Source organism: Ahaetulla prasina, chromosome 1 (genome assembly GCF_028640845.1).
Source record: "Ahaetulla prasina isolate Xishuangbanna chromosome 1, ASM2864084v1, whole genome shotgun sequence".
Taxonomy (NCBI): domain Eukaryota; kingdom Metazoa; phylum Chordata; class Lepidosauria; order Squamata; family Colubridae; genus Ahaetulla; species Ahaetulla prasina.
In genome coordinates, this window is record NC_080539.1 from 83704336 (window position 1) to 83729151 (window position 24816).

Genomic DNA, 24816 nt, shown 5'->3' on the forward strand with positions numbered 1-24816 from the left:
ACTTATGGATTGTATGACTGTAACTTTGTTGCTTGTATCCTTACGATTTATATTGATACTGTTTCCTGATTGCTTATTTGTACCCTATGACTATCATTAAGTGTACCTTATGATTCTTGATGAAGGTATCTTTTCTTTTTACACTGAGAGCATATGCACCAAGACAAATTCCTGGTGTGTCCAATCACACTTGGCCAATAAAAAATTCTATTCTATTCTATTCTATTACACTTGCAGCTGCGCTTCCCCCAAATGTATAAAAAAATTACAGCAGATGGGAAAGTATTAAGGTCCACATCTGGAATATCTTGCAAGGTGCTAACAGGCATCCGTTTGCCCATTGACGCTTGCTAGGATCTTTGACCTGCATTTTGAAGATATTCCTGTTTGTCTCCACCAGCTAATGTGTCCACCAGCTAAACCAGATAATGTTGTATCATTAAGTGTTAAATTGGTACCCTATGAGCATCATTAAGTGTTGTAAGTGTTGTACCTTGATGAACATATCTTTTCTTTTATGTACACTGAGAGCATATGCACCAAGACAAATTCCTCCAATCACACTTGGCCAATAAATAAAAAAAACCTATTCTCTCAAAAGTTTGGGGTCCCCTGCTCCAGATCTTGATTAACTGCAGTACCCAGCATTTTCACCACTGACCATCCTGGCTGAAATACTTAAAATGGTCTTATAGCAACCTTTTCTTTAAGCCAATGGTCCACCGCCCCTTGGACTAGAACTGGTCATAATACTGTACAAAAAAAAATGTCTTGTATTTTCACAATGCATTTGTACTTCTGAATTGAATAAGCAGTGCATATTGTGAGCTATAGTAAAAACTTTTGTTTCCTTTATTTTTTTTAATTTGCATTTATATCCCGCCCTTCTCCGAAGACTCAGGGCGGCTTACACTATGTCAAGCAATAGTCTTCATCCATTTGTATATTATATACAAAGTCAACTTATTGCCCCCAACAATCTGGGTCCTCATTTTTTTTTAATATTTTTTTTTACATTTATATCCCGCCCTTCTCCGAAGACTCAGGGTGGCTTACAGTGTATAAGGCAATAGTCTCATTCTATTTGTATATTTACAAAGTCAACTTTTTACCTACTTTATAATTTTACCTACTTTATAAAGGATGGAAGGCTGAGTCAACCTTGGGCCTGGTGGGACTTGATCCTGTAGTAATTGCAGGCAGCTGTGTTAATAACAGACTGTCTTAGCAGTCTGAGCTACCAGAGACTCTTTACACCATACAACAAAGAAGGAATGCTTATTTTCTGAAATTGTGTACATTCCAGTTTTTTCCGCTTCTGGGCTCAATGGGGGCTTAAAATTAGCACAGGACTGCAACCAAGTAAATGTATATAGTAACAGCACTAACAATCATTAGGTGGAGTAGCCACTTTAGATTATTTATGTTGGGTATTAGGGAAGTACCCAACAGGTTACATGGACAATGCACATCTGACTCTGTAGCTCTTAAGTCAATCTTCTGAATTTAAAATATTATATCGGTGTTGGTCTAAAGTAAGATTCCACTATCAGTCCAGTGTGATATTGCAATCTCAGATGTGTCAGTTCTACAACAACAGAACTATTCACAACAGATATTTATTCAAAGGAAGTCCCATTGAATATATGGGAAGGTGCTTATTCCCAGATAATTAGGAAATGACTGGGTGCTTAGTGTACTCTTTTCCCCCCCAGGAAAATGCAGTTGAATTAGGATTTTGAAATGTTGTAGAGCAAATTCTGGCTACTGAGCTAATTTGCTAGGGCTATGATTTGAAAGAAACTATATATAATCTTTTTCCTTCCTGTCTATGTAGCCATTTAAATGTTAGTAACTTATCTTGTTGGGCAGTTTGTATTCTTTGAAGGCCAAATTTCATGCAGGGAAACACATTGGCAAAGAAAACTGTAAATAGTGCCGGCTACAATAGTTCATTGAGAGCTATTATTTTGAAGTTTCTTGCTTCAGCTGGGTCTTACTAAGGAACTTTGTCTCACCCAATATTAATAAGGGTACCAGATAGCATTGTGAATCAGTGTTTCGGGAGGGATAAATAAACCCACAATTATGTTTAAGTATCATTTAGCTCTCTGCTCAAGATAGCATTATCCCCATGGTATCACGTCTGGATATACTCGGAAAGTTGAATCGTGGCAACTGGGTTAATTTTTGTTAGCTTGAGACGTTTCACTGCTCATCAAAGCAGCTTCATCAGTCAGAGCAAGCCAGTTAGACAGAGAGTCATTGGAATGTACCAATTATTGCCATACCAACCTCAGGGGTTTCCTCCCCCAAATGTGTTGCAATATGCCAGTGAAGACTCTCCGTCATCCAGGCAAAGATGTCAAAATGTTGAATCATGGCAACTGGACTATTTTTTTATTTTTTATTTTTGGTCTATAGTAGCTATTTCCACATCCATCAGATAGACTTACGTAGCACAGAAATGTTATCATTACAGATCTGTATTAAATTCTCCACTACTGGTTTAGTAGCAATCAACTCTTAAGCAAACCATCTCGCATTAGTTTTTAGCCTATTGTTCAGCTGGTACTTTTGACTCTTCTTTTGTCCATTGCATAGCAGGTGCCATAGGAGTGCAGTGCCAAGTCTCCCTTTGACTCGCCCTCATTCATTACTATTCATATGGGTCATAAGAACAATAACCTCCAGGATTGCCACTTATACCTTTTTTAATCTGTCCTCCCCATTCTTTTCATTCTTTTGTAATTTTAAGCTTGTTAGCAGGGATTGTCTATGGAGATTCTCAGTCATCCAGGTCAGGGGTCTCCAACTTTGGTCCCTTTAAGACTTGTGGACTTCAACTACCAGGACTCTGGGAGTTGAAGTCCACAAGTCTTAAAGGGACCAAGACTGGAGATCCCTGATCCAGGTCATGATTGTCCCAAAACTGCTTTTTCAAAAGACAACTGGACTTCCTTTGTTTTTCCTTGAAGAAGCTTCACTTCCCATCTGAAGAAGCTTCTTGGATGAGAAGCGAAACGTCTTCATGGAAAAACAAAGGAAGTCCAGTTGCCTTTTGAAAAAATACCTTTGGGTTAGTAGGGACTACTATTTTTTTTTAACAATTGGTAAAATATAAACAGATCGGGAAGCATTTTCAGGTAATGTAGTTTATAAAACATGCTTAAAGTAATATACCTACAGAGTCTAATCTTTATAATAGGAGTTGCCTTGCATGCATATTACATTGTTTTACAGATGTTTCCTTTTAGTGTCCTTGCAATATTTCTCCAAGGTCAGTTGCTTTGGCAATGAAAAGAGGCCACATGGCATCTTAGCTTTATAATGATTGTACTATAGATATGAAAGCAGGCTAGTTCGAGCACACCCAGCAGAAAAGCCCTTTGACTCCCTTTGCTTTTTCAGTGATTTATAAAAGAGGAAACTAGCTGTAATTTCTAAAACAAACCTTGACAAATTGCAAAACACACCAGCTTTTTCTGAATTGTGGGGGGAGGGAGCATGATCAAAAGATGAGCTCACATTACAAATATTTTAAATGAATTTGTGGGAGATTGTTATACAAAACAATTCAGTTGAAACTTGGCTTCCCCCTCTATATTCCACTGGGGTTCAGAATGATATAATATTGCATGTTGCAATAGGCGATCTTTTAAATGATAAGCCTGATGGCAAGAATAGTTTTATAATTAATCTTTCATTTACAAAGACCCTTCCTTCCTTTTTTTGGCTGAGGACTGAAGCTTTTCAAAAAGGAATTAATACATGAATAAAGTGTTACAGTTTCCACTAACAGTATGTAGGACCTTCAGGAATCCATAGATTGGACATCAGCTATATTGGAGACCTGAAGCTTGGATGGGAAGAGATGATGGTGAACATACATCTGCAGATCTCTATTTTGTAGAAGCAAACAGACTTGAACGTAGGTGGGGGTTCAAATCATGAAAAATTTTAAAGCTGTTGTGTCTTGCCCGCTCTCACCGCAGCTGGGGTCTGCTTATCTGCTTCCGAACGCTGAAGAATGTCCTCCCGGCCCCAGCCCTGGCTCCATGCCCAAGCAGGCTGCAGAGGAGGGAGCACCCCCCAGCCCCAGCCCTGGCTCCATGCCCAGGCAAACGGAGCAGCTAGACCCCTCCCCCTCCTCCACAGCATGTGAGCCTGAGGAAAGTTTATTTCCAACAGCTGCTGATTGGTGTGACCCTCGCATCAGAAGACTGGATAGGCGGAGGCAACAGAAGGAAGGGAGGGGCAGGCCTTAATGAGTGCTGAGTCATGGAGCCACACCCCATGGCCTATATAAAGGATCTGCTTTCTGGCAGTCTCTGAGTCAGGCAAAGTCGAACTTATCTTGCTGAAGTCACTTTCTGGTCTCCTGCCTGCTCTGAGGACTTTGCTAGGACTTTGGGCAGAGCTGCAGAGGCAAACCTGATTCGGATTTCCCTGACCCGGCTGTCAGCAGAGGAGTGGGACACGACAAAAGCCTGTACAGATTTATTTATTTAGCATACGTCATATCATACATGAACTAGCAATATGTATTTCATGTACATTTTCATCCAGATCAGGGGTGTCAAACTCAAAGCCCGGGGGCCAGATTCAGCCTGCGGGATGCTTAGATCTGGCTTGCAGGGCTGCCCTGGAAACAGCAAAGGCCCAGCCTGTGATGCCTCTGCCACCAAAAACGGAGCTCGGGAGGCCTGAGCTCCATTTTCTCTGGCAGGAGTTGCAGGACACCATTGTAGCCAAAAATGGAGCTCATGACAGCCACGGGCAGCCCCACTAAGCTCTGTTTTTGCTGGCAGAGGGTTGCAGGAAGCTGTCGCAGCTGAAAATGGAGCTCAGAAGCCCGTTTTCACTTTCACAGTGCTCAGGCCGCCACAGGCGCCCCCAAGTGAAGTTGAGCTGGGCGTGCCCACCCTGACCACACCCATCCTGGCCCCCCAAGGTCAAACATAACCCTGATGTGGCCCTCAATGAAATTGAATTTGACACCCCTGATCTAGATTAACAAAACACAATAAAACATAAATCTTAAAACAGGGGTTTCCAACCTTGGTCCCATTAAGACTTGTGGACTTCAACTCCCAGAGTTCCTCAGCCAGTTTTGCTGGCTGAGGGACTCTGGGAGTTGAAGTCCACAAGTCTTAAAGGGACCAGGGTTGGAAACCCCTGTCTTAAAAAGATCTATGTTCAGATACCAATGTCTAGGTCATCTAACCATTGACATGCAGCTTCATTAATATGCCCTCAGTTTACAACTGGTCACAATGTGATCTACAATTTGATGTGGGAATCGAGCTTAAAATTCTTGGGCAGATGTTGTATAGGTGCCATTGGAGGCTTCCTGGGTTTGAGTCTTTTGACTGATAAACGAGGAAAGTTGGCATGCACAAGTAGGAAAGAAGAGAGAAGAAGCAGGCACACTTGCAACAGATTTAAGTAAAATAATTATTTCCAAGATGAACCATAATGATGAAAAGCTCACCTAAAAAAAACAACACCAACAACTGGAGAAGATCCAAATAACAAACATTATTATTTCCATGCTAGTTCTATTCTATGACATAGTGTGTAGATCAAAGAAAATGTGAGCATATACAAAGGAGACCTAATAGAATTTCTTTACAGCCAATAAAGAAATGAGGCCACTTTAAAGCAGGCTTGGGCATCATTCATAGTGGATCATTCAATTATTGGAAAGCAACATAGTAGCTTTGGGGTATGAGAGGGGTTTGTTATCCCAACAAATTGGCCTTGTTGGGGAAGAAGGGAGAGAGAAGGAAGCAGAGCAATATACATTTTTGAATATATTGCCTTTGGTTTAGTCATAATGCTGTGTTAATAAATTGGCATCATAACAAGAAGTTTCTACTTAAAGGAGCCATGAGAGAAATACAATTAAAAGAACATACCCAACAGCATATACAAGAATGGTTATATAATGGTATAATTCGAGACACGTTCTTAATTCCAAATCACGAAAGACACCAAGAAGTGACAAGACTGCATATTGCTAAAACTACAACACTCTTTTCAAATATTAAACACAGCAGGAAGGAGAAAGCTTACACATTAAAAGCACTGGAAACGAACCTCTGCGTGTTGCCATATTAACGAGCATTTCTCCTTGCTGTTAAATTGGCTGAAAACCTTGTCAATGGCACCTCCTAGTGGTGGATGGAAGAACATAAAGCAAGCATGTCTTAGCTTTGCAGTTCTTTGCTTTTAAATCCATATAGAACCCTTCCCCATACCGATGTGAATGTTAAGGAGTCTACAACTTCGCATGGCACTCGCGATTCATACTTTTTGTGCAGGGTTTACTGCAATCTTTAGATAGTTAATTTAGATATCTCAGTAGAAAACTTAAGCTGACTTCGCTGGTTTTTATTTTTTTAATTATGGTAGCCAGCTCTGACAGGATGGTGGGGCTGAAGAAGCTTCTTGGATGAGAAGCGAAATGTCTTCAAAGAAAAACCAGAAAGTTCAGTTGCCTCTTGAAAAAGCACCTTTGGGACAACCATGTCCTGGATGACTGAGAATCCCCATAGAAATTCAGAAGTCTGTGTGTTTTCACCAACGCAAGAGCAGTTAAAATAGGTCTCCGCATTTTCAGAAACGGGAGAACTGTTTTGTTTCGCGGCATGAACTGCAATTTGACACCTGCAACACCTAGGCGCAACTCTGACGTTATTAATTCGGGGACTGATTTGTGGGAGTGTTGTTTCTCCGCCCCCCATTATCGTATCCCTAACAGAATAACAGAGTTGGAAGGGACCTTAGAGGTCTTCTAGTCCAACCCTTGAAGTCTTCTAATGCAACAGCTGAAGATTTCGGGAAAACTCGACAAATTTCGACTAATGATGGCGATATTGCACAATTTACCTTTTATTTCATCCTTCCCCCCCCCCCCTCTTCCTCCTCACGGAGGAATGTAGTAATCTTCGCTCTTCATACAGAGATAGCTTTCCGGGCAGGCTGGAGTCCCGACAATCAAATGGCACCTTCTTCCGTGTAATTTGGCCACAAAACGGAACTGGTTTGCCCCCGCACTTTTTGGCATGCTTTAAGACTATCCAGTCTAGTCTCAGATTCTGGAATTCGCTGGTAGTTTCTCCTGAAGTCTGATCCTAGTTTAGCGTCCTATTCTAAACAAGTTTAGCCTATTCTACTGAGGCAGAGAGGCAGGCTTGCTTTCTAGGTATTACTAATTTTCTCAAGATAGGAGACCGAGAGGGAGAAATGCTATCTCTGGGGGAGAAGGCTGAGCTGAACGGATTCTGGAAAGGGACCTCTGCGGACGCTAGTTGAAAAGATCGGGGAGGGAGAAGAAAGGAATAGGATAGAGGTATTCTCCAAACTGGCGCCCCCCCCACCCCCAGTAACCATGTGCCGGGGAATGGTGGGATTTGCAGCTCAACACACACGCCAAGCATATATGTTAACGTGTATAGTCGAGGGCTGTAAATTAATAACAGGGAAACGGGACACAAGCACAGAAGGGAAAATACGCTTCAATCATAGCCTGTCCCTACGTGTTGTCCCCATTTCCCCCCGCAGCAGCGTAGTGCAATCTATCTTTAGAAAGGGGGGGACGGGGGGTGGGGGCGGAGTCTAGAAGGTCTCCGCCTTTGCTTTGCATCCTTGGGTGGCAGGAGACCCGGTTGGTGGATTGGGCTCCCCCCGCAGCATGATGGGAAAATCCTTCTAGCATCCGGCATGGAGGTTCGGGTGATGCCCGACGCCGCGAAGCATCTTTACAGGGGGAGCCTCCTCCGCTCCCGCCGCCCCGAGCAAAGGCAAGGTGATTGAGCCGGCGGCTTTCTTTCGTGCAGGGCTTGGCAATGGTGTCCCAGGCAGTGCAGCTGCTCCGGCAGGGAGTGTGGGCAGCGTTGACAGGAGGCTGGTATCACGATCCCGAGCAAAGCAAATTCACCAACAGCTGCCATCTCTACCTCTGGCTGTTCTTGTTGCTGCTGCCTATGGCGCTGCACTTGGTGAGTCTGGTCGGCCGGCGGAAGGTCTGAGCGCACAAGGAAGAGGAGGATGAAGGGTCCTCTGGTAGGCCTCTGATTTGGGGAAGAGGCACATGTTGCCTGCCCTCTTATCTACCAGGATATAGGTAGAAGACCTGATGGATTGCTGTGTGTAGAGGAAGGATTGAGGGGAAAGATTTAACAGCCAAAAGCAGTGACCGGGAAAGGGATCTCAAAAGTTTATCAGCAGTGATGGCTTTATTAGAATAGAATAGAATAGAATAGAATAGAATAGAATAGAATAGAATAGAATAGAATAGAATAGAATAGAATTTTTTATTGGCCAAGTGTGATTGGAGATACAAGGAATTTGTCTTGGTGCATATGCTCTCAGTGTACATCAAGAATTATAAGGTACAACATTTAATGATAGTCATAGGGTACAAATAAGCAATCAAGAAACAATATCAATATAAATCGTAAGGATACAAGCAACAAAGTTACAGTCATACATAAGTGGAAGGAGATGGGTGATGGGAACGATGAGAAGATTAATAGTAGTGCAGATTTAGTAAATAGTTTGAGGGTGTTATTTGTTTAGGGGAATTATTTGTTTAGCAGAGTGATGGCGTTCGGGAAAAAACTGTTCTTGTGTCTAGTTGTTCTGGTGTGCAGTGCTCTATAGTGTCGTTTTGAGGGTAGGAGTTGAAATAGTTTATGTCTAGGATGTGAGGGGTCTGTAAATATTTTCACAGCCCTCTTCTTGATTCATGCAGTATACAGGTCCTCAATGGAAGGCAGGTTGGTAGCAATTGTTTTTTCTGCAGTTCTAATTATCCTCTGAAGTCTGTGTCTGTCTTGTTGGGTTGCAGAACCAAACCAGACAGTTTTTATTAATTATAACAAAAATATTTCTGTCCCTTATTACAGAACTTTGAATTAATTGTGCTTTGCTGCCACAGCAAGTCTCAAACACCAAATGTATATTTTTTTCTTCAGGTCCTATGCTAACAAAATCAAACTGGGAACATAAAGAGTTCTGTCAGTTTTGGATATAGTACCTAAGGTCTGATTTACAAATGTTAAAATGCACAAGTGAAGTTTCTTTCACTCACTCAAACATGCATGCATGCACATTATTTTTTGAGAGTTAAACCAAAAAATTAAGTATAAAATAAATTACAAAGCATAATAGCTCCTTAACATTAAAGAAAAAATGATAATAGGACAATCACTAGCATATTGAGTTATGATCTCTAATCCACTCGCCAGCCATGAATTCTATTAGCAAGCGATTGTATTTCAGCCTCAGTTCTCTTCTCTAAAACCTGAAAAGGAACAATACTAGCATATCTACAGGCTTCTACAGATGACACATTTCAAACAATTAGCAAAGAAGGCAAATATCAGCTGTATAATTATACACAACAGTATTAATCATGATCATGTTAACGCTCAGTTCATTTTTGATGGTGAGCTTGACTTCATTATTCTTTTCTCTAGGCATGTCCCCCCACTACCATCACAGCTGTCATCTACTGTTGTTCTGTGACCTTATTTTTCATGACAATAAAGTTGATCTCTTATCGCCTGCACCTAATGTTTGACAAAGGAGAGATGATTCAACAGAAGCTCCCTTGTAAGGAAGGGAAACGAAATAAAAAATATAAAAGAGACAATGCAATTCAGCATAAAAATCTCAGGTAAGTTTACTTCTCTATACAAGGCTATTTAGTGGTACCTGAACTCGTTCTGAAGAATAGGTGTCTTCTTAAAATATGCCCATCACATATGTGATAAGAGTCTACAAATAAATGTAACAGTAACAGAGTTGGAAGGGACCTTGGTGGTCATCTAGTCCAACCCCCCTGTTCACGCAGGAGGCCTGCACTAGGGATTCGAATCGCCAAACTGCCGACCTTTCTGATCGACAAGCTTAGTGTCTTAGTCTCTGCATCTAATCAGGCTGTTCCAAAATCACTTGTTCCAAAATCATAGGATGAAATGGATGCTTAGAAATGTATCCAGGCATAACAGGTTTGTTGATCGTGACAAACAGCTATTTTAGGAAAATAATAAAATTATTCCCTGAAGAATAATTGATTGGCATCACTGCTGTATTTCTAATAATACTATGCACACCTCTGTTCGCATCAGAGCTCATTATGTTCAATAACAAAAAACAAAGAAGATTTTTTTTAAACCTAAAGGAAGGTGCCTTACATGATGATGTTGTACCTTGATGAACGTATCTTTTCTTTTATGTACACTGAGAGCATATGCACCAAGACAAATTCCTTGTGTGTCCAATCACACTTGGCCAATAAAAAAAAAATTCTATTCTATGACTCAAATAGCTGGTATATCTTGCTCAGGGTTGTCTGCAATGGGGACACTTTAACTATTTAGTTAAATATATATAGCCTGAATAGGTGGCTCAGTGGCTAAGACACTGAACTTGTCGATCAGAAAAATTGGCAGTTCGGCAGTTCGAATCCCTAGTACAGGTTGCGTGAGCAGGGGGTTGGACTAGATGACCTCCAAGGTCCCTTCCAACTCTGTTACTCTTACTGTTATTTCACTGCATTAGCTCTCCATCATAGTAGAATGTCTGTATCAACCATCCTCCCCCACCTTATTTATTTATTTATTTATTTATTTATTTATTCATATTTTTATACCGCCCTATCTCCCTAGGGACTCAGGGCGGTGTACAGCCATATAAAAACACATAAATATACAAAGTAAAACATTCATCTAAAAAACTTATTATATCGGCCAAATAATTAAAATAGACATATAAATAATAAAACCCAGTTTAAAACCAAATCTAAAATTTAAGCATTTAAAAATTTAAAAATCTAGTCCAGCCCTGCGCAAATGAATAAGTGTGTCTTAAGCTCGCGGCGGAAGGTCCGAAGGTCAGGAAGTTGACGAAGTCCTGGGGGGAGCTCGTTCCAGAGGGTGGGAGCCCCCACAGAAAAGGCCCTTCCCCTGGGCGTCGCCAGTCGGCACTGCCTGGCCGACGGCACCCTGAGGAGTCCCTCTCTGTGAGAGCGCACGGGCCGGTGGGAGGCATTCGGTGGCTGTAGACGGTCCCGTAAGTAACCCGGCCCTATGCCATGGAGCGCTTTGAAGATCATTACCTTATAATTTCCATTATTCAGTCAGAGTTATTTAAAACTGCTTTCTGTGGGGTCCTTGGTGCTCTCTGAGCCTGCTTGTTTTCTTGCAGATATTTCATTACCCAACTGGGTAACGTCAGCAGGGCACCCCACGGCTCAACTCTGATCTGAAGCAAGAAATGCTGGGAAGTGACCCTTCTCCATACAAAGCTTTTCTTCACCATTCCATTATGGCTGTGTCTTCCTAGATGAATTGGTACTTACCTAGAGCAGGGGTCTCCAACCTTGGCAACTTTAAGACTTGTGGACTTCAGCTTCCAGAATTCTGGGAGCTGAAGTCCACAAGTCTTAAAGTTGCCAAGGTTGGAGACCCCTGACCTAAGCCAATGGGGCAGATGTTTCAGATTGTCCCTTAAGAAAGTTAATGGCATTTCTGAATCAGCTTGTAGTAAACACAGCATCTTTGAGAATGATTTATTTCTTATCTAATAATGATTACTAACTTTTTTGCATATGCATTATTTTGAACAGCAGTAACATAGGAGATAATGGTGCAGTCGAAGAGACCAAGCATAATGGTTCAACACCCACCATCCACAATAGCGTCAAAGGGCAGGCTATCCTCTCTCATTACCCTTCGGGAAGCCTGGTTAGTAAACATTTGTCTATAATAATATTCCTGTATTTTTCACTCTATATATGCCATTGGTGTCTTATTACAATAACAAATGCAATATGGGTTTTATTTTAAAAAGATCAGCCTCCTCCCACCATTTCTTTCTTCTTCTTTTTAATGAAACAATATATAGATTGTGCTCCAAGGTTTTGCATGTCGGAAAACTGTTGCCCCTGGTGAGAAACAGGAACAGGGAAGTTGTTATGATACATTTTGCTTCATTCCACTAAGAGTAGAGAAGGGAGTGGAATTTTCTTCTCATGACCTTCACGAAGCTCCCAGTTGCATTTCGTTTTGGCAATTATTCTTGAAGTAAACCTGAAAGCACGATGGCCCCAAATTCTAAATGATTATTGAAAGTAAGAGGGAAATTGAAAACATTAAAAAAAAACCTTGGAACTGGGCCTTGTGGGAAAATGTCATCGGCACTGAGAACTGAATATTCAAGTGAGTGGAAGAATGCAGGGGACGGTTAAGCTGAATATGGTACTTGGTCTAATAAGTCCCCTGCTTCTCCACAAAGGTGCTGTCTTGTGACAAAACAAATTGAAAAGCTTTATTTATATTTAGTGCCTAGTCTAACAAACAGTGATTAGCCCAAGGTCAGCCAGCAAGCTTCATGGTTCAATGGAAACATCTTGGGACATCTTGGTCCATATTTAACACTTTTCACTGGATTAGTTCTTCATAGTAGAAACTCTGTATCAATCAGCTGGAATGATATGCTTCCCCACCTTATAATTTCCAGTTTTAGTCAGAATTATTTAATTTTTTTCTGTGGGGATCCTTGGTGCTGTCTGAGTCTGCTTGTTTTCTTGCAGACATTTTATTACTCATCTAGGTAATGTCATCAGTGCACCCCACAGTTCAACCCTGAACTGAAAATATTCTCTTCTATTGGTAATTTATTTCTTTATTGTGAAATACAATCTGAACAAAACAGATAACTCATGCTTTCTTGTAAACACAGTTGTCTGGCAAGCTGTCTTGCTATATATTCAAATCCAATGATTTTATTCCTTAATCTTGGGATTCCATTGGCTTAATGGAACATGGAACATAATTACATTATTTGTTGCTCTGAAACACATGTAATGTTACCTTTTTTAAAAAATTTGCATTTATATCCCGAGCTTCTCCGAAGACTCAAGGCGGCTTACACTATGTTAGCAATAGTCTTCATGCTATTTGTATATTTATATACAAAGTCAACTTATTGCCTCCCCAATAATCTGGGTCCTCATTTTACCTACCTTATAAAGGATGGAAGGCTGAGTCAGCCTTGGGCCTGGTGGGACTAGAACCTGCAGTAATTGCAGGCAGCTGCTGTTAATAACAGGTAACCTTTACACTTCATGTCCTTTTAACTGATGTATTTCATTTCAGAACCTGCCAGCTCAAGAAACCATTGAAGATCTGAAAGGTATGCTACAAACAATATTCTATAGCAGAAGTGGACAACTCTGGCAATGTGAGGCTACGAATGAGTTTGGGTCTTCTGGTCTGACTGTTTGCATGTGTTCTTGCAATCTGGTGGTTAGCTTCCTCCCCATTTGTCTAACCACCAGATTGCAAGAACACAAGTGAGTGCTCAGACCAGGAGACCAAAACTCGTTGGTAGCTTCACATTGCAATGAACAATGACATACATTTAATTAAGATATTTACATACATTAAATTACATAATTTAATGTATGTAATTGTCTTACCTACATTTAAGATCATTGGCCATGCAGGCACAAAGATAGCCATGGAAATAATTGAAGTCCAGGAAACAGGCCCCTTGTCAGTTAACAGGAGTGTTGAATTACCACCAGCTTATCAAATACTTAGGAGCCGAGGGCTTGGCAACTCAAGGAAACAACAGCCAATCGCCAGCCATCAACACATCAATAGCCAATAGGAAGACAATGAATAAACATGACTCACAAAACAGCCCAAAGCACATATTCCATTAGAGAAATTCCCTGAAGATGGGCTCCAGCATGAGTCTGAAAGCTCAGAAGAATAAATCTCTGGTCCCAGTGACTGACCCAAATTCTACTTTGCATCATTATCCTGGAAAACATATATTTGCTTTCATTCGTGTTTTCAGCATTTTTAAGAGCAATATTTTTTGATTTTTGAGTCATTGACTAAGTTGGGTAGCTAGAGTCATTGACTAAGAGTCAATTGACCTAGAGTCATTGACTAAGTTGGGTAGCTATAGAAACTGAATAAATAAACAAATAAACAAGTGGTTTTTGCCTTTAAAAAATAAAGTTACATGCTGAACATATTTTCATAATTTTCTATTGATCTATATTATTTTTTTATAGATTCTAACTTTAAAAAAATAATAATAATAGATGCTGTCACTTTAAATTGGGCAATACTTTCCATTCCAAACAATGGTATTTAACTGCACATTAACTGCTAATTTTAAAGATTTTTTCTGGAATGTCTTTTCTGAGAAAGCTTCATATATCTTCAATATTTATTTTATATTTATTAGAATTTGTCAAACAAAAATGAGAACAAGAATAAAAGAAAAAAAAATGACAGGGACAATAGGCACAATTGTGCACTTATGCACGCCCCTTCTTCTGACCACTTAAGTACGACGTAAGGTCCATGGAAGTCAATTTCTAACTGAACTATGAAAATTTGTAGCTGAGATATGCAGTATCTCTTTGTCTTTTTTTTTTACTAGGAATTCTGGTTTCAGAAGAACAACCTATCCCACCAGTATTGTTGACCTCACCCTGCATCAAAGCCAATATTTTGCCTGCTTCTGTGACATCTATGGCAAGTTCCCCCACACCAATAATAGTAGACAAACCGAATGCTATGGAGACAGTTATCAATGGTGGAACCAATGAAAAAGAAGAGAAGGCACAACCTTCTAACTATACTGAAGAGGATGCTACTCTGGATAAAGATGTGGTTGTTAAAAAATTGCCAAACCTTTCCTTGTCCGAGTGTGATATTTTAAAAACAGGCATTTCTTTTGAGCCTTGGAACATAGACAGTCCTGTCCTCTTTTTAGAGGATTTAAATGATCCTACGTGTTTAAGGAAAGAGAATTTATTGGATGGGTCAGCTCAAGACTGCACGAGAACTGGTTTTCCTCAGTGCACTACTGTGGAGACTAAGAGGTTTGCAGAAAGCTCTTCCTATATGGATGACCCAAAAGCACAGTTTGATGAATCAGAAAGTGAGATAGCTGTTGCACTGGTGGATGGTTCTCATTCTGGGGATCCATTCACATTACACGAACCCATTAAAATAGTGATCACCATGAGTAGCACCCATAACTCGGCTACTGATTTAGAGGGCTTGCATCACATGAAACAGTTGAGTCCTGAGAAATCTGGTTCCGATCCAGAATCTGCTGTGGCTGCGACAGTTCAAGACAGTAAACAAAGCAACAATCAAATGATAATCCCTGTCATTACTTTTGAGCTATCTGAGGACAATGGTGGCCATGTTTTTCAAGAAGTAAGTGAAAGTTTAAGAACCCCAGAGAATTTAAATGTAAATGCGTCGTCTAATCAGTGTTCTGGCTATGAATCTGGTGAACAAGACAATATTGGAAAGGAAAACAGTGACAATCCATCAAACAGTCATGAAGGAATGATGTGTCCTGAAAATGCTTCTGAAATTCTTGAAGATCCAGAAGAAGGCCAGTGGAATTTGGAGGTCCCCTTATATAAAACAACTCATGAAAAGAGACATGCTCGTGTCCTCAGTGTGGATAGTGGGACAGATGTGTTTTTAAGTAAGAACTCGTCAGAGACTGTTAGTGGAAAAGAAAAACTTTTGCCCACCTCGAAGTCTGACCTGGAAGCTAAAGAAGGACAGATACCAAATGAATCAAATTTCTTAGAATTTGTTTCACTGCTGGAATCCATCAACACTTCAAAGCCAACGGCACCAGATTTGAAAGCAGAGCCTGGAAAAGATAAAGGACTAGCTGGAGGTACAGTGCATAATTCAAATTATTAGTTTCCAATGCATACAAGAAATGTGAGGAATTTATGTGCAATAAAAGCAGTTTCCACTCACACTATATATTTTATATCTGTCTTTGGTTATTCGGGTTTTCTCCCGCGTAAAATTGGAAGTGTCTTGGCAACATGTTGACGAAATCCCATTCATTATCTTCAGGCTAGGTGTTTACAGCTTCGTGCTTCTAGAGAGAGAGAGAGGTAAAGGTTCCCCTAGCACATACGTGCCGACTCTAGGGGGCTGTGCTCATCTCCGTTTCAAAGCCAAAGAGCCAACGCTGTCCGAAGACGTCTCCGTGGTCATGTGGCCAGCATGACTCAATGCCAAAGGCGCATGGAACGCTGTTACCTTCCCACCAAGGTGGTCCCTATTTTTTCTACTTGCATTTTTATGTGCTTTCGAAACTCCCATTGCTTGGCAGAAGCTGGGACAAGCAATGGGAGCTCACCCCGTTACACGGCAACACGAGGGATTCGAACCGCCGAGCTGCCGACCTTTCGATCGACAAGCTCAACGTCCTAGCCCCTGAGCCACCGCATATATATATATTACGCGGGAGAAAACCTGAATAACCAAAGACATACATACAAACACCCGCGAAAACCTCAGAAAACATATATATATGTATATATGTATATATGTATATGTATGTATGTGTGTATATATATATATATATATATATATATATATATATATATATATATATATATATATATATATATATATATGCATATTTTATTAATTTCTAAGAAGACACATTGACTCCTTGCTCATCTTAATCTCGGTCTTTTACTGGGTTAGGAAAAAAACTATACATTTCTTTACTCAAGCTTTAAGAATAGCAATAGAACTTAGATTTATATACCGCTTTATAGTGTTCATTCATTCATTCATTCATTCATTCATTCATTCATTCATTCATTCATTCAAATTCTGGTGGATTCTTTGCATAGTGGGTATCAATTGTTCTTTGCTGTTTTTACTCTTTGTCACATTTTGTGGTTTCCTCTACAGAAGAGCAAATGGAGCCCTTCTTACAATTGTATGCAATTGGTTCCATTTTTTAGAAGTATGTGTGCATGTAAAATTACAAATATATATATATATCTTTTATAGAAGTCTTCTTCCATACCAAAATCCTCTCCAAATCAGATTTTCTAGTTCTGTGTTATAATATTTATCTTTTTAGACCCTAATTTACCTAGTGCAAGAAAGGGATATGGCTCTACAGCTTTAAACACAATGCCTTGTTGATCACATATTGCAAAATAAACTATAGATTATAAAACGATTTTCAATTGCTTCCTAAGTAAACTTTCTCTTTTACAATATTAGAATTTAGGATAACCTATCAAAATGAATAAGTTGAAGATAAAGGAAGTTAAGCTGTTTAATTTGGTGCTGGCTACCAATTTAGGTGATTTTAAAGGATTATTACATAAACTTGTGAATGATCTGACTTTCCATTCTATTTATTTTAGCATCTCTTTAAATATAGCATGTCTGTTACATATCAGATTGTGGAGAACAAATGGGAGGAGAGCTTCCATCCTATTGTTTGTGCTTTTGAATTTCCTAGATATATCTGATTGGCTGCTGCTGAATAACATAAAAAGTTGGACTAGATTGGCAGCAGGTCTCTACGTATGTGGTTCTATCAACTTCTGGGAAAAGTAATTTTCACCAATATTTACAGTAAGTGGATAAGAATCATAGAGAACTAGAGGTTGAAAGCAAGCAATAGAATAGTTGAAATATTGTATTAGCATTAAGACAATCAAAGCTAGAGGTTAAAGAGATTAGGTTAAACTGGAAAACAGGTAATAAATGAATATGATTTTTTTTTTAAAAAAAGAGAAGACAGGAGAAGGCAGTATAATGCAGGGGTCTCCAACCTTGGCAACTTTAAGCCTGGTGGACTTCAACTCCCAGAATCCCCCAGCCAGCAAAGCTGGCTGGGGGATTCTGGGAGTTGAAGTCCACCAGGCTTAAAGCTTTGCTGGCTGGGGGATTCTGGGAGTTGAAGTCCTCCAGGCTTAAAGCTCTGCTGGCTGGGGGATTCTGGGAGTTGAAGTCCACCAGGCTTAAAGCTTTGCTGGCTGGGGGATTCTGGGAGTTGAAGTCCTCCAGGCTTAAAGCTTTGCTGGCTGGGGGATTCTGGGAGTTAAAGTCCACCAGGCTTAAAGTTGCCAAGGTTGGAGACCCCTGGTATAATGCATACATGAGATGTCTGAAGAAGACAGAGAGTATAGAATTTAAAAATGGGGACTAAAGAGCAAAAAGGAAGGAGAAAGAAAACCTATCTGGAGTGAAGCTTACAGTAAAATCAAAGCGACAGAAAAGGAGGACAAGGAAAGATTTAATGCCACATTTCCTACAGACTCAGAATCACTTTGCCATCAATCCATACAAGCATAACGGAAAAGACAGCAGATGATTCATTTAATACTTGTGATACTGCTACTTTTCAGCATCACTAGTGGACATCATTCATCATACGTAAGTGCTTGGCCCAATAAATTTATTAACTTTGATCTCTTGGGTGGGGCCATGAATTAATGCGATCATAAATTGATTTTCAAAAGTCTGATGTTTTTCTATGGTAGTGGTTATCAAGACCTTTTTATTCAGGAAAGAAAAATACAAGCATAAAATTTCCCGGGTGGTACATGGAAAGTTTTCTCTGTGTCTTTCAGATGGCTTTTTAAGAGAGAAAAAAGAGGGTGCATTGACAACAGGAAAAAATTGTGCAGAAAAAGAAAATCATGGTTCCTGTAAACTGGAGAAAATTGAAATGGAAACTCAGGATTGCACTAACGTTAATCCAGTGATCCCAGAATCAATGAAGTTCACTGCCCAGTAAGAACTATGTTCTTATTTTCAAGTATATAGTAACATGTGTTGGCCATATGCATTATAAAAGAACTCGCGTCAAATCTCATTTGATCTATTCTCTTGGTTTCATGAGAAGTTGCTTGGGTGGGGCAGAGAAAGATTTCACTTGCTGCTTTTGAAACTCTCTTTCCCCCCAATTTTTCTTATTGATATTTTGACAAGTTATCAGAGCACCAGACAACGACAGATCATTTACCGGGTAACTTCACAACCAGACAGTTCCCTCTTGCAAGTCATAAGTGGGCCTGAAGCATCGGTGCAAGAAGAGATGTCCGTGGATGCAATGCACATCTATTCCTTCATAGACGGAAATGGTAACCTCATATGGAGGAGTTGGGAGAGCTTTTGCTTTGGATTATATAGATTTAGGTTTCTATGTCCATGTGGATTAGCTTCTCAGACTCATGTATCTGAATGGGTTCCAGGATTCCACTGAGACATGGCAATTAGGTGCCTGTGATTGGTTTCTTTTTAATTTATAGATCTTATTCATTTAAGGTTTGGAAGCATATCATCAACACTTCAAATATGCCCAATGAGCAGCCCAAGTATGTATGTGTGTTTGTGTGCACTGATTTATTTCCCACATTTATTATTTTTACAAATTACTCAAGGGGACAAACATCCAACACACCTTCCTCCTACTTTCCCCACAACAACCCTTTTCATAGCCTTCTGACTCTTCCATCTTATTTTGCTCCATACTGTCCACCATTTTGTCATCTCGTCTTGTCTCGTCTCGTCTCCTCCTCTCCCCTCCCCTCTCCAACTTTCTTTTTTCTTCTTCTCTTTTCCTCCCTTTGCACTTTGGGTTCCAGATGCTGCAACAGCCAGCCTTGTTCTCTGGCATCCTTTCTGTTTCTCTTCCACAAACTCTCCTTTATAGCATTTGAATGTGCTGTGAGCAATAGCTTCAGAGGTTTCTTTACTTTCCTTTGGGATGACTGTCAGTGCCACCAGTAGCCAAGACCATCCAGTTTACACTTACCTGCAACACCAGTCCATGCTCTCTTAATAAAACATGGACTTAACTTGCTGTCTTCCCTCTAACATTTTCCCAATTCCAGCTCAGTTCTCTCCTTCTAGCTTTCCCCTTCTTTCTTTCAGAGCTGAGCTCTGGAACTAAATTTTAATACCCAAATCTAAGTTTTAGCAAACTCTTTTTGATGCCATTGTTCTGATGTGTCCATCAAGGCTTTCCAAAATTATGCAGTATATAGGTGTAGATACCTGTACATAAAATGGAATTATGACAGGTGCAAAGTCACAAGAGGATTGTTGCCAAGGCTAGGGCTGTGCAAGGAACATTTTAAAATGATTGTGTTGCAGCAGCTACAATGGTGCTGAAATCTGTCTTATCAGATAGAGCTCAGAGAATGCAAGTCATGGACAAGGCTACCTTAAGATAGGATTTCTATTTCTGGAAAGCTGGCCTTCTAATTTTATAATTTCCCAGTTATAAAACTGAGTGCATGGCAGATCATTGCTCAACAGATTATGTCTCCTTTTATTTGAAGGAGAAATGAGGTCCTTGTACTTAAGGAGTCAAGCAGAAGGAAATATTGAAAATTCACCCATCTATGATTGCATCTCCAATGCTCAGTAAGTAAACTCCTCATGTGCTGGATTGGGGGATGACTATTTCATTTCTGGAGTGGTTACTTAGGTTTCTAAAATTAAAGATTGGGGATATTATTTTCATGAAATGTCCATATGCAAATGACATAGGTTCTGTTGTATAATAATTTAGATATTTTCTGCTTCAAGCTCTGTATTTTTATTTATTTATTTATTTATTTATTTATTCATATTTTTATACCGCCCTTCTCCGAAGACTCAGGGCGGTGTACAGCAAATAAAACAACAAAAATCCAAAACAAATTAAAATACTATAACAAGTTTAAAAATCTAATTCAACCGCTGTATACTTAAAATATTAGCTAAATTTTTTTTTAACAATAGCTAAAACCCTGTTAAAAACCCGCTAAAACCCCCCATATTAAAATCAATCAGGCCAGCCCCGCTTGGTGAAAAAAGAAAGTCTTGAGCTCGCGTTTAAAGGTCCGGAGATCAGGGAGAAGATGGAGGCCCACCGGCAGCTCGTTCCATAGAGCCGGGGCCCCCACAGAGAATGCTTTTCCCCTGGGGGCCGCCAGCCGACATTGGCTAGCCGACGGCACCCTAAGGAGGACCTCCCTGTGAGAGCGCACTGGACGCACCGGACATTATGCAATAAATCATATGCAATAAATCATAGTATTTCTCCAACTTCTAATTATAGTTACCAGGGATTGAATTTAGGACTTCTTATTTGTAAAACAGGTTATCAAGCACATCTACTCAATTATGAAATTTAACTGTTGAATATCTAGGATAAGAGTAAAGGAAATGTTTTATTTGATATCCTGTAAACCAGGGTTTTGCTGGCTGAGGGACTCTGGGAGTTGAAGTCCACAAGTCTTAAAGGGACCAAGGTTGGAGACCCCTGCTGTAAACAATTTAACAAAGATCTTAATTTTGTGCTAGTAAAACATTTGTTCTGTGCTTGCAAATTTTTCCTGTGATGTAAGTTACTGTTGCAATAGAGGTAGTCTATAACAGGGATGTCAAACTTGATTTCATTGAGGGCCGCATCAGGGTTGTGTTTCACCTCAAGGGGCAGGGGTGGACATGGCCAGCTCGACATCACTCGTGTCAGGGTGCCTGTGCTAGCCTGAGCATTCTTGCCAGTGAAAAACGGCTCCCGACCTCCATTTTTGGCTGTGATGGCCTCCTGCAACCCTCTGCCAGCGAAAACAGAGCTCGGGAGGGCCACATACGGCCCTTCTGAGCTCTGTCTTTATTGGCAGAGGCACCGCAGGCCGGTCGCTGTTTCCAGGGCAGCCCTAAGCATCCCATGGGCCGGATCTGGCCCCCGGGCCTTGAATTTGACACCCCTGATCTATAGCAATAGCAATAGCACTTAGACTTATATACCATTTTACAATGCTCTGTAAATCTCTAAGTGATTTACAGAGGCAGCATATTGCCCCAACAATCTGGGTCCTTATTTTATTGACCTTGAAAGATGGAAGGCTGAGTCAACCCTGAGCCTTTCACAGTCAAACTCCTGGAGTGTGCAGTGAGTTAGCCTGCAGTACTGTGTTCTAACCACTGTGCCGCCATGGCTCTTATCATAAGTATAATCCCCACTTATAATGGAAGAGGAATATTGTCCTCATAATGTGGTTGTGCATATCAAAATTGAGTGATGCCTTCTTGAGGAGGATATGCCCTACTGTCTTCTATATATGTATACATCTTCTATGTATTCTGTCTTCTATATTCTTCTGTAGGGAGAATAACAGCACCTCCTCATTCAACGGTGCATTTATCATGGCATTAATTTCAGCCCTTTATCAACCAGGGGGCATGATTTGGGCCAAATCTGAAGCTTTGTCCCCCAACTCAGAAGTGGGAGGGGTTGTAGGATAAGGCAGGCATGGGCCACTTCATGAATATGAGCTTTCTTCCCTTGATGGGTGGAAATTAGGATTTCTTTTGTGCTTGTGAATCAGATATGTGTTATTTCAGTCAGCATCTCTTAAAAAGCATTCTTTAGGGACAAAAATTTTCCCCCATAATTACTCAATTATGCGTCAAGATACTTCAATATATTAACATTTTATCATTAGTAGGTTAGCCAAAGAAAACAGAATTATAGCTATATATATGGATTTATAGCTCATGTTTCCTTCAAAGTACATATATTGGCTCCCACTTCTAATTTTCCTTTACAACAATGTCCCTGCATGATAGGTTGGACTACGAGAACAATTAGACAAAAATCTCCAGTGAGCTTTCAGAATAGACCTGAACGTGGGCTTCCAGAGTGCTAGTGCTACATCTTAACCACTATACCACACCGGTTCTCATTTAATATTCCAGATCAGTGTTTCTCAATCTTGCCAAATTGAAGATGTGTGGATTTAAACTCCCAGAATTCTCTAGCCAGCAGATGGGTGGTGAATTCTAGAAATCCTGTCTGGAGAATTCTGAGAATTGAAGCCCACACATCTTCAAGTTGCCAAGGTTGAGAAACTCTTGTTATAGGTCAGTCTGGTCCCTACCTGGCACCTGTCAGGTATGGTTGGGATTGCAGTTCCTTGAATTATTGGCTAGTGTGTCTAAGAGCTCTGGGAATTGGGAAGAGAGGATTGCACAAGATCAGTTCATGCCATGGAAGTCAAATAAACAAGAAAGTAAATGCAAAAAAGTTGCCACATGGTGGCAGTCAATATCTTTAACAGAATATTCAACTCTAGTCAGATGTATCTTTTAGAAGGTCATAAGGAAAAGAACAAGAAAAAAATAGAAAGTATTTATCTCATCTTCCTAGTTTCTATTTTATTGATTTCTTTTTCATGTTAGACACCAGATTGCAAGTGGTCTAAATAGAACATTAAATAATATTAAAAATTGTGTTTGAAGTATAGTTCCCAGATTGTTGGGGGGGCAATAAGTTGACTTTGTAAAAATATACAAATAGAATGAGACTATTGCCTTATACACTGTAAGCCGCCCTGAGTCTTCGGAGAAGGGCGGGGTATAAATGTAAACAAAAAAAAAAAAAGTTGTAAGTTATAGATCTCAGCTGATGTAGAATCTTAAGCTATTCTGAAAATTGCAATAGTTAATGTAAGATACAGCCACTTTAACAGACTAATTAGCCAGACAATCTCTTTCAATTACAGTCACAAAATTCCATGATTTTTAATTTCATATGCAGTGTAAATGGTGTGATAGAATACAATTCTATATATGCTTACTCATAAATCCCATTCTTTTCAATGGTATTTTAGTCTTTAAACTGTTTCTCTAAAATTGCCATAATTAAACTTTTGCTGTTAATGGAGCTGTGCAGTTTCTTCCACTATTTGAGTCTAATATATTAGCTAAACTGACAATTCACATAATTTTACCAGAGCCGAATTTGAGTTGATTCCTATGTCAGGTATCCTAATTTTCAAATAAACATTTGAAGAGTACTTGTGAATCAACAATAATTCTGTATATTGATTAAGAACTCCCAAATATTTTTAACTGTATTAATTTTACTGCATTTATTGGATAAATAATTGTATACTATTATTTTACATTATTTCTATATTCTTGTAGTTAGCCAATTCGGCTTTGTGCAGAAACTCACTAGAAATCAAACTTTATGTTTCATTCACGTGTAATACGAAGGCAGAGCTTGTTTGGTTTAATTATTATTTCTTTGGTTAGAATAGAATAGAATAGAATTTTTATTGGCCAAGTGTGATTGGACACACAAGGAATTTGTCTTGGTGCATATGCTCTCAGTGTACATAAAAGAAAAGATACGTTCATCAAGGTACAACATTTACAACACAATTGATGGTCAATATATCAATATAAATCATAAGGATTGCCAGCAACAAGTTATAGTCATACAGTCATAAATAGAAAGAGACTGGCGATGGGAACTATGAGAAGATTAATAGTAGTGCAGATTCAGTAAATAGTTTGACAGTGTTGATGGAATTATTTGTTTAGCAGAGTGATGGCCTTCGGGAAAAAACTGTTCTTGTGTCTAGTTGTTCTGGTGTGCAGTGCTCTATAGCGTCGTTTTGAGGGTAGTAGTTGAAACAGTTTATGTCCAGGATGCGAGGGATCTGCAAATACTTTCACGGCCCTCTTCTTGATTCGTGCAGTATACAGGTCCTCAATGGAAGGCAGGTTGGTAGCAATTATTTTTTCTGCAGTTCTAATTATCCTCTGAAGTCTGTGTTTTTCTTGTTGGGTTGCAGAACCGAACCAGACAGTTATAGAGGTGCAAATGACAGACTCAATAATTCCTCTATAGAACTGAATCAGCAGCTCCTTGGGCAGTTTGAGCTTACTGAGTTGGCGCAGAAAGAACATTCTTTGTTGTCCTTTTTTAATGATGTTTTTGATGTTAGCTGTCCATTTTAGATCTTGCGATATGATAGAACCTAGAAATTTGAAGGTTTCTACTGTTGATACTGTGTTGTCTAGTATTGTGAGAGGTGGAAGTATGGAAGGAAAGTCTACCACCATTTCTACGGTTTTGAGTGTGTTCAGTTCCAGATTGTTTTGGTTGCACCACAAGGCTAGTTGT

General features: G+C 39.8%; 1 protein-coding gene across 1 annotated transcript in view; it reads left to right on the top strand.

The window, feature by feature from the left end:
• PCNX2 (pecanex 2) overlaps window positions 1-24816 on the top strand; it is a 123195-nt gene that overhangs the window by 1359 nt on the left and 97020 nt on the right. The window contains exons 2-8 of the mRNA XM_058166267.1: window positions 9489-9688; window positions 11642-11759; window positions 13173-13209; window positions 14479-15747; window positions 18473-18635; window positions 18834-18985; window positions 20189-20273. Coding sequence (XP_058022250.1) covers window positions 9489-9688; window positions 11642-11759; window positions 13173-13209; window positions 14479-15747; window positions 18473-18635; window positions 18834-18985; window positions 20189-20273 — 2024 coding nt within the window. The remainder of the gene's footprint in view (window positions 1-9488; window positions 9689-11641; window positions 11760-13172; window positions 13210-14478; window positions 15748-18472; window positions 18636-18833; window positions 18986-20188; window positions 20274-24816) is intronic.